The sequence below is a fragment of the Galeopterus variegatus genome, unplaced genomic scaffold (assembly GCF_000696425.1).
Source record: "Galeopterus variegatus unplaced genomic scaffold, G_variegatus-3.0.2 Scaffold11653, whole genome shotgun sequence".
NCBI classification, from domain to species: Eukaryota; Metazoa; Chordata; class Mammalia; order Dermoptera; family Cynocephalidae; genus Galeopterus; species Galeopterus variegatus.
Window position 1 is genome coordinate 38,299 of NW_007737764.1, and position 11,751 is coordinate 50,049.

An 11,751-nucleotide genomic window follows, 5' to 3' on the forward strand; every position below is an offset into this window, starting at 1 on the left:
ACTATAAAACAATTTTGTCAATGACACAAAAAAGACAAAGAAGGACAACTAAAATGTCTTTTTAAGTATGATTTCTCTAGGCTGGGGGTCCCCCATTTTTCAGAGTAGAGTCTGAGGAAAGGCTAGGCTGCTTGTTAATGAACAAAAGATAAGTTTCGGAAAGAGGGGAAATGAGCTGACACAACTCTGCTGGGATTCGCCCATGGGAACGGCCAGCTCCTCCCTTCCGAGGAAACGAAACCAAAGGCAGCCCAGGCTCAGCCAGAGGCGGGCGAGGGAAAGGCTCACAGTGCTGCTGCCACCAGCTCTCCTGTCCCTGCCCAAGTGTCAGTGTCGTGATGGAGCTTAGAAATACCCCAGCCGAGGATCTGGACAAGTTCATTGAAGACAATCTCCTGCCAAACAGGGATTTCTGCATGAAGGTCAAGTATGCCATCAACACTATCTGCGGTTTCCTGAAGGAAAGGTGTTTCCAAAATAACTCCCAGCCTGTGCGGGTGTCCAAGGTTGTGAAGGTAAGGAGAGACAGAGAGAGAGAGAGAGAGAGAGAGAGAGAGAGAGAACACCTACTGGCTGTGAGACCTTGAGCAAGACACAATTTCTCTGGGCCACAATTTCTTTATCTATAATTCCCAATACCTTGTAGGGTCATGCAGATTAAGTAAAATAATGGGTGTAAACCACCTAGAACGAGCCACTCTAGGGTCCTTAATAACATAAAATAGTAAAGGACAAGGAGTAAAGAACACAGCCCCTGGAATAAGGCACCCAGGGTTTGAATTGCATCTCTGCCACCTACTAGCTGGGTGATTGGGCTGATATTCAATCTCCTTAAGCATTTGTTTTCCCACACAATTTCTCTGGGCCACAATTTCTTTATCTATAATTCCCAATACCTTGTAGGGTCATGCAGATTAAGTAAAATAATGGGTGTAAACCACCTAGAACGAGCCACTCTAGGGTCCTTAATAACATAAAATAGTAAAGGACAAGGAGTAAAGAACACAGCCCCTGGAATAAGGCACCCAGGGTTTGAATTGCATCTCTGCCACCTACTAGCTGGGTGATTGGGCTGATATTCAATCTCCTTAAGCATTTGTTTTCCCATTTGTAAAAATGGGAATTAATCATAACAGTACCTAAATCATAGAGTCATTGTGAACGTGATAGGAGTTAAGACTTTTAATGCCCCCAGAACGGTGGCCAGCACTCAATGTTAGTGACTGTTCTCATCATTTTATATAGGGAGGCCCTTCTCACTAAGCCTCAGTTATACTTATCAACTTTTGTAGGGCGGTTCCTCAGGCAAAGGTACGACCATCAAAGACCATTCCGACGCTGACCTTGTCGTCTTCCTTAGCCCTCTCACAAGTTTTAAGAACCAGTTAAGGCTCCGGGAAGAGTATATCAAGGAAATTAAGAAACAGCTGGAAGCCTGCCAAAGAGAGAAAGAATTTGACGTGAAATTTGAGATCCAGAGTTCAGGATTATTCGGCCCTCGCTCACTGAGCTTCACCCTGAGATCCCCCCAGCTCCAGGAGGGTGTGAACTTTGACGTGCTGCCTGCCTTTGACGCCCTGGGTAAGTCTTTCCAGCCATGGGGTTTTCAGCCTCTGGCCTATAACACAGAATGGTTTTCTCTCTTTTCATATTTCTCAGCATAAGTCTCCCACAGTTTGAGAGTTTTACCTAACAAGGGCATCCCTTTACTAAGTGGGGGGAGATTTTAGAATCTCTCCTGGGGCAAGAATGAATAAGGTCATAATCCTTCACGGGAGGGACATTAAACACCAAATTGGCACAATTTGGGGACAAAGACATTTCTTACAGAACATCTGCAAAGCTTACTAGTTCTATTTATGGCAAAACGAGTGGATTTTACCTTTCTAAAAATGGGCTCGCATAGACCTGGCTTAAAGTTAATAGATCAATTTCATCTTTCTTCCAACACATGAGGAAACCTCATCAAACTCACGCTGAGGGTTGAGGTCTGTACATGAAATCTGCAGAAACGTTTGGAAAGGAAGTGGAACCTCTTGGAGGCTCAATTTCTACACTAGGAAAACTGGTAAAACCACATCACATATGTCATAACGTTATTTTAAGTATTAAATGATAATCTGCATTAAGCTCTCAGAAAAGGCCTGGCACATAATAGGTGTTCAAAAATATGAGTTCTCCAACTGTACACTAAGACACCCCAGGACACCATGATGAACTCCTGGTGGAGTGGGGTGGGGGGACAGTTAAGATTTTAAATTTTCAAGGGAAACATAGTGACATCCGTTGGACATGGCGCAAACTGCTACTGTTAAGTTGTTCGGACTGAACTACTTGGTAGAACTGTGAGGGATTTCTTTTGGCCTGGGAGAGCCATGAAAAAAATACTGACGTTCTCCAAAGGCACCAAGAAACGAGAAAGTCTGAGACTTTCTCCTTGTCATGTCCCGTGTCTGGTGCTGGGGTACGATGGTTACAAAAAATAAGAGGGGGAGAGAGAGAAGGGGAGGTTAGAAGAGAGCAGGGTGCATTGGGGGAAATGCGGGAAACTGAGTCTGAATGGAGTAGAGAGGGCGAGGAGGAAGTGACTCAGAAACGAGCTGGGAGAGCTGATCCTGCAGAAGCCTGAAATTGGTAGTGAATTTCTCCTAAGCACCCTGGGCAGCCGCGGAAAGGTTTCCAGTGCAGAAGTAACATGATCAGATCTGCGTTTTAGAAGGACGGCATTGACTGTCATATGGGAAATGGATTGGAAGAGGCAAGGCTGGGGGAGGGAGACAGCCAATTAACAACCATAAGCACAGGGCCGGCTGGTTTGCTCAGTCGGTTAGAGCATAGTATTGATAACACCAAAGTTAAGGGTTCTGATCACCATTTGCAAAAACCAACCAACCAACCAAATAAACAAAAAACAACTATAAGCACAGATCATCACAGCTGACCGACCCATTGTGCACCCACTGTCTACTGTGTGCCAGGCGCTGTTCTATGGTTGTGAATAAGCCAGACGAGGAACCTGTCTCCTGGAGCTTGACAATAAACATATAAACAAGATATATGGAGTGATATTTGCTGGGATAAAAACAAACAGGGTGATACTACAGACAGTGATGAGGGTTGGAGGACTTTTTTACACTGGGTGTAAAAGAGGGTCCTCTGAGGAGGTGACATCTGAGCGGAGGCCCCAGTGATACAAAGGAGCCAGCCATAAGAAGACCTGGGGTTCTGGCCAAAAGAAAGAGCAGGTGCAAAGGCCCCAAGGCAGGAATGAGCTTGGCACACCTGAGGAAAAGAAAAAAGGCCAGGGTAGTAAATGGGCGAAGAAAGCCAGGCAGCAGGTGGATGATGTAGCAAGGGCAGATCACACCAGATCTCGTTGGCCACAACAGGGACTTCCGAGTTTTTTATTCCAAATGTCGTGAGAAGAAAGAAGTGGCATGATTAGATTTTAAAAGATCTCTCTAGGTGCTGGGTTGAGAAGCAGCTGTGGGGGAACCAGCAAGCAGCCCACTGCCGTAGAACAGGTGAGAGATGATGGTGGCTTGGACGGGGTGACGGCAGTGGAGATAGGAGAAGGGAGGACTGGGAATGAACCTCAGGCTTCCAGGCCCTGGGTCTGCTGCCCTGGGTCTGAGCCCCATGACCAGTGAACTTGTGCCCCCAGAGTGACTAAAAGGACCTCAGAAGAGAGCTGACATCTTAAAGTTATGAATTCCTCCCTCACAGGTCAGCACTTCGGACACTACAGACCTGACCCCCAAATCTACGTCCGGCTTATCCGGGAGTGCACCCAAGTGCAGAGAGAGGGCGAGTTCTCCACCTGCTTCACAGAGCTACAGCGAGACTTCCTGAAGCAGCGCCCAACAAAGCTGAAGAGCCTCATCCGCCTAGTCAAGCACTGGTACCAACTGGTATGGCTCCCCTGTCAGCACTGTGGGCCCCGCCTGAGCAGGGAGCAGAGAAGGAGGAGGGAGGGGACAAGATGTGGGGAGGGAGGAGAAGAGGAGAGAAAGAGCAAGAAGAAGAGGTGAGGAAGAGAGGGAGGGAAGGGAGGGGAAAAGGAGAGGAGGAAAATATGTGAAGGAAGGGATTTTTGTGTTTTGTTCACTACTGTATCCCCAGAACCTAGAATAGTATCTGACACATAATAGGTGTTCAATGAATAATTGTTGAATAAATGAGTGAATGCTCTAACTACACACACACACACACACACACACACACACATCCACTCACAGAGTCAATCACACTCTTCAGAAGATGGATAGGGCAGGACAAGCACTTCAAACAAATGTGTATTCAGACTCCCTTCCCCCCACTTCCTGGCCGTCTGATCTTGAGCAAGCAACTTAACTTCTTTGTTCCTTCTGTTTTGTCATTTGCAAAGCGTAACATGCCATAGCAATAGTAAAGGAGGTAACACAGTGCCTAGCATAGAGTTGGTCCTAATAAATGTAGCTTCTTTTAGCCACCATAAGAGTACACATAATACTAACATCTGTTGTGTGCTTAGCTTAATTTATCTGTCTTCTGTGGATGTGATGTGCTTTTCTGTTCACTTTTCTTTTCTTCCAAATTTTGTTTTATTTTGTTAATATACAATGTAGTTGATTACTGTGGCCCATCACCGAAACCTCCCTCGCTCCTCCCTCTCCCCCTCCCTCCCAACAATCTCCTTTCTGTTCACTTGTCGTATCAACTTCAAGGAATTGTAATTGTTGTGTCTTCTCCCCCCCACCCCAGTTTTTTTGTGTATTTATTTATTTTTAGCTCCCACCAATAAGTGAGAACATGTGGTATTTCTCTTTCTGTGCCTGACTCATTTCACTTAATATAATTCTCTCTAGGTCCATCCATGTTGTTGCAAATGGCAGTATTTCATTCGTTTTTATAGCAGAGTAGGATTCCACTGTGTAGATATACCACATTTTCCGTATCCACTCATCCGATGATGGACATTTGGCTGGTTCCAACTCTTGGCTATTGTAAAGAGTGCTGCGATGAACATTGTGGAACAGGTATACCTTCGACTTGATGATTTCCATTCCTCTGGGTAGATTCCCAGCAGTGGGTAGCTGGGTCATATGGTAGATCTATCTGCAATTGTTTGAGGAACCTCCATACCATTTTTCCATAGAGGCTGCACCATTTTGCAGTCCCACCAACAGTGTATGAGAGTTCCTTTTTCTCTGCAACCTCGTCAGCATGTATCATTCACAGTCTTTTGGATTTTAGCCATCCTAACTGGGGAGAGATGGTATCTCAGTGTGGTTTTGATTTGCATTTCCCGAATGCTGAGTGATGTTGAGCATTCTTTCATATGTCTGTTGGCCATTCATATATCTTCCTTTGAGAAATTCCTATTTAGCTCTTTTGCCCATTTTTTGATTGGGTTGCTTGTTTTTTTCTTGTAAAGTTGTGTCAGTTCCTTGTAGATTCCGAATATTAATCCTTTGTCAGATGTATATTTTGCAAATATTTTCTCCTACTCTGTTAGTTGTCTTTTAACTCTGTTAATTGTTTCTTTTGCTGTGCAGAAGCTTTTTAGTTTGATATAATCCCATTTGTTTATTTTTCCTTTGGTTGACCGTGCTTTTGGGGTCGTATTCATGAAGTCTGTGTCCAGTCCTACTTCCTGAAGTGTTTATCCTATGTTTTCTTTAAGAAGTTTTATTGTTTCAGAGTGTATATTTAATGCTTTAACCCATTTTGAGTTGATTTTGGTATATGGTGAAATGTATGGGTCTAGTTTCATTCTCCTGCATATTGATATCCAGTTATCCCAGCACCATTTGCTGAAGAGGCAGTCTCTTCTCCAGTGTATAGGCTTGGTGCCTTTGCCAAAGATCAGTAGTTCTGTTCACTTTTAAATGCCCTGTATCTTATGTAATCTTCACAGTGATTCTGTGAGCTAGGTAAGGGTGGGTATTGTTATGAAACCCCATTTAATAATGATAAAGAAAGAGAAACTAAGGGTCAGTTGGCTCATTCAGCTCATAGGTAGCAGAACTAAACCTTGAACTGGGGTCTATCGACTCAAGAGTTTGCCTGATATACAAATATAATAAGTGTTCAATATATATCTATTAGATGAATGAATGAAAGGATAAATGAATAAATCAATAAATGAACAAATGAAAATAATTATGGATAACCTTCCTAATTTAAAAGTAACACCTCTAGGCAAAGCAGGACAATCATTTAGTTGCTAGACTTCTCAGTGTTTGCTGTTCCAGGAATTTTAATTATGGAGCCTGAGCATTTTAGAACTTAGAAAAGTGGTTCTTGACAAGAGCAGCACTGCCCCCTGGGAATATTAAAGATTAGTGAGGGCATTTTTGGTAACCATGGTGATAGGGGGACAAGGGTGTTACTTATATTTAGTGGAAAGAAGCCAGAAAACTAGCTGTTTTATAGTAATCAGGATGGTCCTGCACAGCCAAGAATTGTCTTTTTCTTTCTCCTGCTATCCTCCTCTAAAACAATACAAGAACCTTCTAATATTTTAATTCCACTAACTACTGTTACCACTACCTCCAATTTATATGCCACTTTTGTTGTGTATTTCAAGTCTCTCTATTTTTTTAAGTGCCTCAAAACATTATTATTGTCTTACACACCAATGTTTATTTTATCCACTCACATATTTACCACCTTCTTCACTGTTAATTCTTTCCTCTACCTCTAACCTTCCATCTGAGGTCATTTTCCTAAAGTACATCCCTTGCTATTTATTTTGGTAACAGTGTGTTGGTAGTGAACTTTCTCAGTTTTGTTTATCTGAAAATGCCTTGCTTTTTGTTGAAGTTGGTTTTTTGCTGGGTTGGTGGTCATTTCAGTACATTGAATATATCATTCCATCTTCCAGCGTCATTATGAAGAAGTCAGTTGTCAGTCTAACTATGGCTTCTTTGTAAGTAACCTGTCTTATTCCTTTGGCTGCATTTAAGATTTTGTCTTTGATTTCATTTAGTTTCAATCTGATGTGTCTTAATGACCGTTTCTTATTATTTGTCCTGCTTGGGGTTTCGATGGGATCCCTGAATCTGTGAATGGATATCTTTTATCAGTTTTGGAAATCCTCAGCCATTCTCCTAATATAGTGTCTCTACTCACCTAGAACTTCAGTTAAATGTATGTTAGACCTTCTTGCTCTGTCTTCTATATCTCTACACCTTCTTCGATATTTTCTATCTTTTTGTTTGTCTCTCAATGCTTTATCCTGAACAGTTTCTTCTAGTCTACCTTCCTATTAACTGCTTTTCCCTATAGCTGTGTTTAATTTGTTCTTGTTATTAATTACAGTTATTATCGTTTTTATACTAGGATTTCTATTTCATTCTTTTTCAAATCTGCCCTATTACTTTTTATGGCTTCTCATTTTCTGCTAACACTTTCAAGCTCCTATTATTTCTTTTTACCATTATATTCCTAGTTATTTTGAAATCTGTGTTCAATCTTCCAGTATTTAAAGTTTTATGGATTTATTACTATCTCTCTTTTTTCTGCTATTCATCACTTGTTTCCTTGTGTACCTGGTTATCTGTGTGCTGGTCATTGGGCTTAAAAAATTATTTTTGAAATAATTTAAGGCTTTGGGTTCTATGCAGGTACTTCAAAAAGTCCATGAAAAGATTTGTATTATCTTTTAATTCTATTTTTCCACAAACTTTAAAAAGTACCCCCATATATATTCCTCCAAAGGGAATTTTATTGGCTTTGGTGAGGCTCTTAGGAATACTTTAAGTACTTTCTCTTGGTTAATTTTCAAAGTATCCTTATAAAGGTATATGCTAATATTACCATTCACTGGGAAGATGAAAAAAAAATGAGGCTCTGAGAGTCTAAGTCATCTGCTGAGAATCAGACAGTGTTGGAGCCAGGATTTAAACCAAGGTAAGTAAGAATTCAGAGCTCAGCCTCTTAACTAGAGGAAAGCAATTTTTTTTCTGTAAAGAGATAGATAGTAAATATGTTAGACTTTGTGGGCAACGTGGTGTCTGTCACAACTACCCAACTCTGCCTTTGTAGCACACATAGGTGAATGGGTATGGCTTTGTGCCAAGAAAACTTTATTTACAAAAACAGGTGACAGGCTGGATTTGACCCATGAGAAATGTACTTTACACAAAAGCTGGACAAACCCGTATTTCTGATTGTTTTTCCTCTTCTCAGTGTTTGAAGAGGATTGGGAAGCCACTGCCACAGCAGTACGCCCTGGAGCTCCTGACAGTCTATGCCTGGGAGCAAGGGAGTCAAAAAACAGAGTTCAGCACAGCTGAGGGCTTTCATACAGTCTTGAAATTAATCATCAAATACCAGTACCTTTGCATCTACTGGACAGTATATTACAACTTCGAAAACCCTGATATTGAAAAGTACCTGAACAAGCAGATCAATAAACCCAGGTACCTTATCCTCACATGGCTTACCTCCCAACATAAGTGAATCCCTGGATATAGCTGTAGTGCCTTGGAAGTAGAGGAGGTGGGAGGGCTCCACACGTATTGAACATCTCCCATTGTCTGTCATGTGCTGGGTACCTCACTACTGCCATTTAATTTAAATAACAACCTGCAACTATGCCACCCATTTTACAGATGCCTAAACTAAGGTTCTGAGAGGTAAGAAGCTTGCCCAAAACTTAACAGAAAATGAGTGACATAGCTGGAATTTGAACTAAAATAACAGCAGCAGCAATAATAATAATAATTGCTCCCAGGAATTAAAAACTTACTCCAAGTCTAACACATCCTAATATAATAATAAAAATTACTATCATTATAACTGACATGTATTGACCCCTTGTTATGTTCTGGCCACTGTGCTGAGCATTTCACATGCCTTGGCTTTCTCTATTCTCATACCACATCCTTTGAGATAGGCATGTTCAACTCACCCCATTTCACAGATGAGGAAACTGAGGCTTAGAGAGATGAAGCGACCCTGCCCAACAGTATACCATGAATAAAGTGCAGAAGTGAGATTCAAACCCATGTCTGTCAGGACCAAGTGCAAGGCTCCTTCTGCTCATGCTCCCTGCCCACTGTGCAGCAGGGCACTCAGGACACATGCCATGGGCCAGTGCCCTACTGGAACCCTCCTCATGCCCCGAGTCCCCGCCTGCCCTGGGCTAGTGTTTTGCTCTGCCTGGAATATCTAGGCATCCTGGACAGAGCTCCAAGTCCTCACCTGTCTCTGTCTAAACATTGTTCTTCAGGCCTGTGATTCTAGACCCGGCTGACCCTACAGGAAACTTGGGTGGAAACCCACACAGCTGGAGTCGGCTGGCATCAGAGGCTGAAGACTGGCTGAGTTACTCGTGCTTTAAGAAAAAGGATGAATCTTCAGTAGGCTCCTGGAATGTGCCGGTGAGACCTTCTGCCTCCTCTCTGCCCTTTATCTCCACATTCCTCCACACAGCTAGAGCCCATTCTTTCCAAAAAATTACCTCTTGCTAAAGGTGATTATTGTATTCATATAGTTATAGGCTATGATCCATATTTTATAGTCGTTAGGGCCCCAATCAGACAGTTCCTGGAACTTTTACCTCCCTTGTCCAAAATTTATTTCACAAAGAATGATAATAAATAATAACAACCACCACTTATTGACTATCTGCTTTGGGCTCAGGTTCTGTCCTAAGCCCTTCAATATACATTACCACATTAAATCCTCACAACAATCCTATGAGGTATGTTTTCTATCATCCCCATCTTACAGATGAGAAAAAGAGGCTCAGAGAGATGAAGTCACTTGCTCAAGGACACACAGCTAAAGGAGTGGTGGAGCTGAGATTCAAAGTCACTGGACTCCAAAGCCAGTGCTCATATCACTGTGCTAAACAGCCTGCCTTGTATCATCCCCACTTATGATCTGACAAATGGGAGAGTCAGAGCAGCTGAGTGACTTGGGTTGTGGCGCACAACTAAGCAAGGGCAGAAGGACCTGAACTGGGGTCTTTCCACTCACAGGGTAGGGGTTTTTCTGATGCCAGCGGATTGATGATGTTGTGGGCGAGTTCCCTAGGAAGTAGACTCAGAGATGGAGTTTAGTGTGCAGGATGTTTTGGGGGAGTACCATAGGAACCAAGACCCATGGAAAGGAGGAGATTCAGGGAGAGGGCACAGGGAGAAGTGATCAGGGATGCAGGGCTGATGACAGCCTCAGCCAAGCCCAGGGATAGTCCTGGAGCTGGAATGGCCTTTACAACTATCTTGCAGCAGACAGAGGTGGCAAGGCCTTTATACCCGCTATGTGGATCAGTCACTGACTGGGAAACTCAGGAAGGGGAGTGGCCTTGAGCAAAAGGCTCTCTGCAGTTGAGGCAACCCCTGAAGGGGCTGACAGCTGGAGTCTGCCTGGTGACACCTTCCCAGCAGCTGGGACTCGTTAGTCCTCTCTCAAAGGGGAATCCAGGTGGCATGTCGCCATACCCGTCATAAATGTTCACCGAGATCCAGTTCCAAGGTAGGAAGACCAGCTCTCCTATGTGATCATGATTTACCTTTTCAGACCAAAGACAGTGAGGGCTACCAAATCTGACTTACAGGATCTCTCTGCCAAATGGTTGTAACAGAACATATATGCACCCTGATTTCTTAGGCCATTGTCCACTCCACAGGTGGAAGAGAGCTGAATACGTGCCATCCTCTGAACACCAGTGCATCTTAGTGGAAAATGCTCCCGAGTCATCCAGACAGCACCCTCATTTCCATGTGGAGCCCTTGATCTGGACAGGGCAGAGGACTTTCCCAAGGTCTTCAGTGAGTTGCTGTCCAATCTAGGACTAGAATCCCTCTCTCCTGACCCTGACCCCTGTCCTTCCCACTATTCTGTGCTCTTTCTCTTTTCATAGACAGCATTTCCCCCCAGCTCTTGCCTCACTATGGCCTGTTCCATGACAATGTGCTCTGAGAGACAAGAGAGACTGAGACGAGAGAGTGGAACCCCAGCCTTGACTTTCTTCTGTGTACCTGGTGTGAAGGTTATGGGCCAATTTATTATCACTAACAATAAAAATAACATCAAATACCATCTATTGTCTGTTTATTAACTTTGAGGCACAGAACCAAGAAGTATAGGTGCACGTGTATAAGTGTGTGCAATTCACTAATTCAGCTAGAAGTATTTATTGAGCACCTACTATGTACCAAGCATAGTTCTGGGCACTGGAAACACTGCAATAAACAAAGCAGACAAAAATCCCTGTCAAGAGACTGTCTGGTTAGCTTAGCTGGTTAGAGCATGGTGTTAACACACCAAACTCAAGGGTTCAGATCCCTGTACCAGCCAGCCTCCAACGTACCAAGCATAGTTCTGGGCACTGGAAACACTGCAATAAACAAAGCAGACAAAAATCCCTGTCAAGGGACTGTCTGGTTAGCTTAGCTGGATAGAGCATGGTGTTAACACACCAAACTCAAGGGTTCAGATCCCTGTACCAGCCAGCCTCCAAAAAAATAAAAAGTCCCTGTCCTCATGGAGTTAACATTTGTATGGAACATTTTAAAATATTTGATGGTTTGGGATCCTTCCAATTTTCCTGTTACAAATAATCATGAGGTAAGCATTCTTGGTTCATCCCTTGTCCACATCTCCAGGAAAAATTCTTGAACTACCCTGTCTGACACAGTAGCCATTAGCCACATGTGGTGACTGAGTGTTTGAAATGTAACTAGTCCAAATTGAGGTGTGCTGTGAGTGCAAAATATAATGGGTTTCAAAGACTTTGTCCAAAAAAAAAAAAAA

The 11,751-nt window shown here is 43.0% G+C and overlaps 1 protein-coding gene across 2 annotated transcripts; it reads left to right on the top strand.

Annotated features, from left to right (window-relative positions):
• The first annotated feature begins 274 nt into the window (after window positions 1-274).
• On the top strand, window positions 275-11,037 carry OAS1 (2'-5'-oligoadenylate synthetase 1, 40/46kDa). 2 transcript variants are annotated; one of them, XR_552231.1, is made up of 7 exons: window positions 275-515; window positions 1,293-1,581; window positions 3,727-3,911; window positions 8,176-8,408; window positions 9,221-9,371; window positions 10,625-10,766; window positions 10,859-11,037. XR_552231.1 is itself a non-coding variant. In XM_008594825.1 (6 exons), exons 1-6 carry the CDS (start codon window positions 339-341, stop codon window positions 10,637-10,639), a joined length of 1,050 nt encoding a protein of 349 aa, XP_008593047.1. In that variant the 5' UTR covers window positions 275-338; the 3' UTR covers window positions 10,640-11,037. The 2 variants fall into 2 exon arrangements, 1 of the variants encoding a protein (XP_008593047.1); XM_008594825.1 differs by having other exon boundaries at window positions 10,625-11,037.
• The last annotated feature ends 714 nt before the right edge of the window (window positions 11,038-11,751 follow it).

Coding starts and splice junctions, on each gene's coding strand:
- OAS1 (XM_008594825.1), top strand. CDS start 339: ATGGAGCTTAGAAATACCCCAGCCGAGGATCTGGACAAGTTCATTGAA. Junction 1,582..3,726: donor GCCTGCCTTTGACGCCCTGG/GTAAGTCTTTCC, acceptor CCTCCCTCACAG/GTCAGCACTTCGGACACTAC. Junction 3,912..8,175: donor TCAAGCACTGGTACCAACTG/GTATGGCTCCCC, acceptor TCCTCTTCTCAG/TGTTTGAAGAGGATTGGGAA.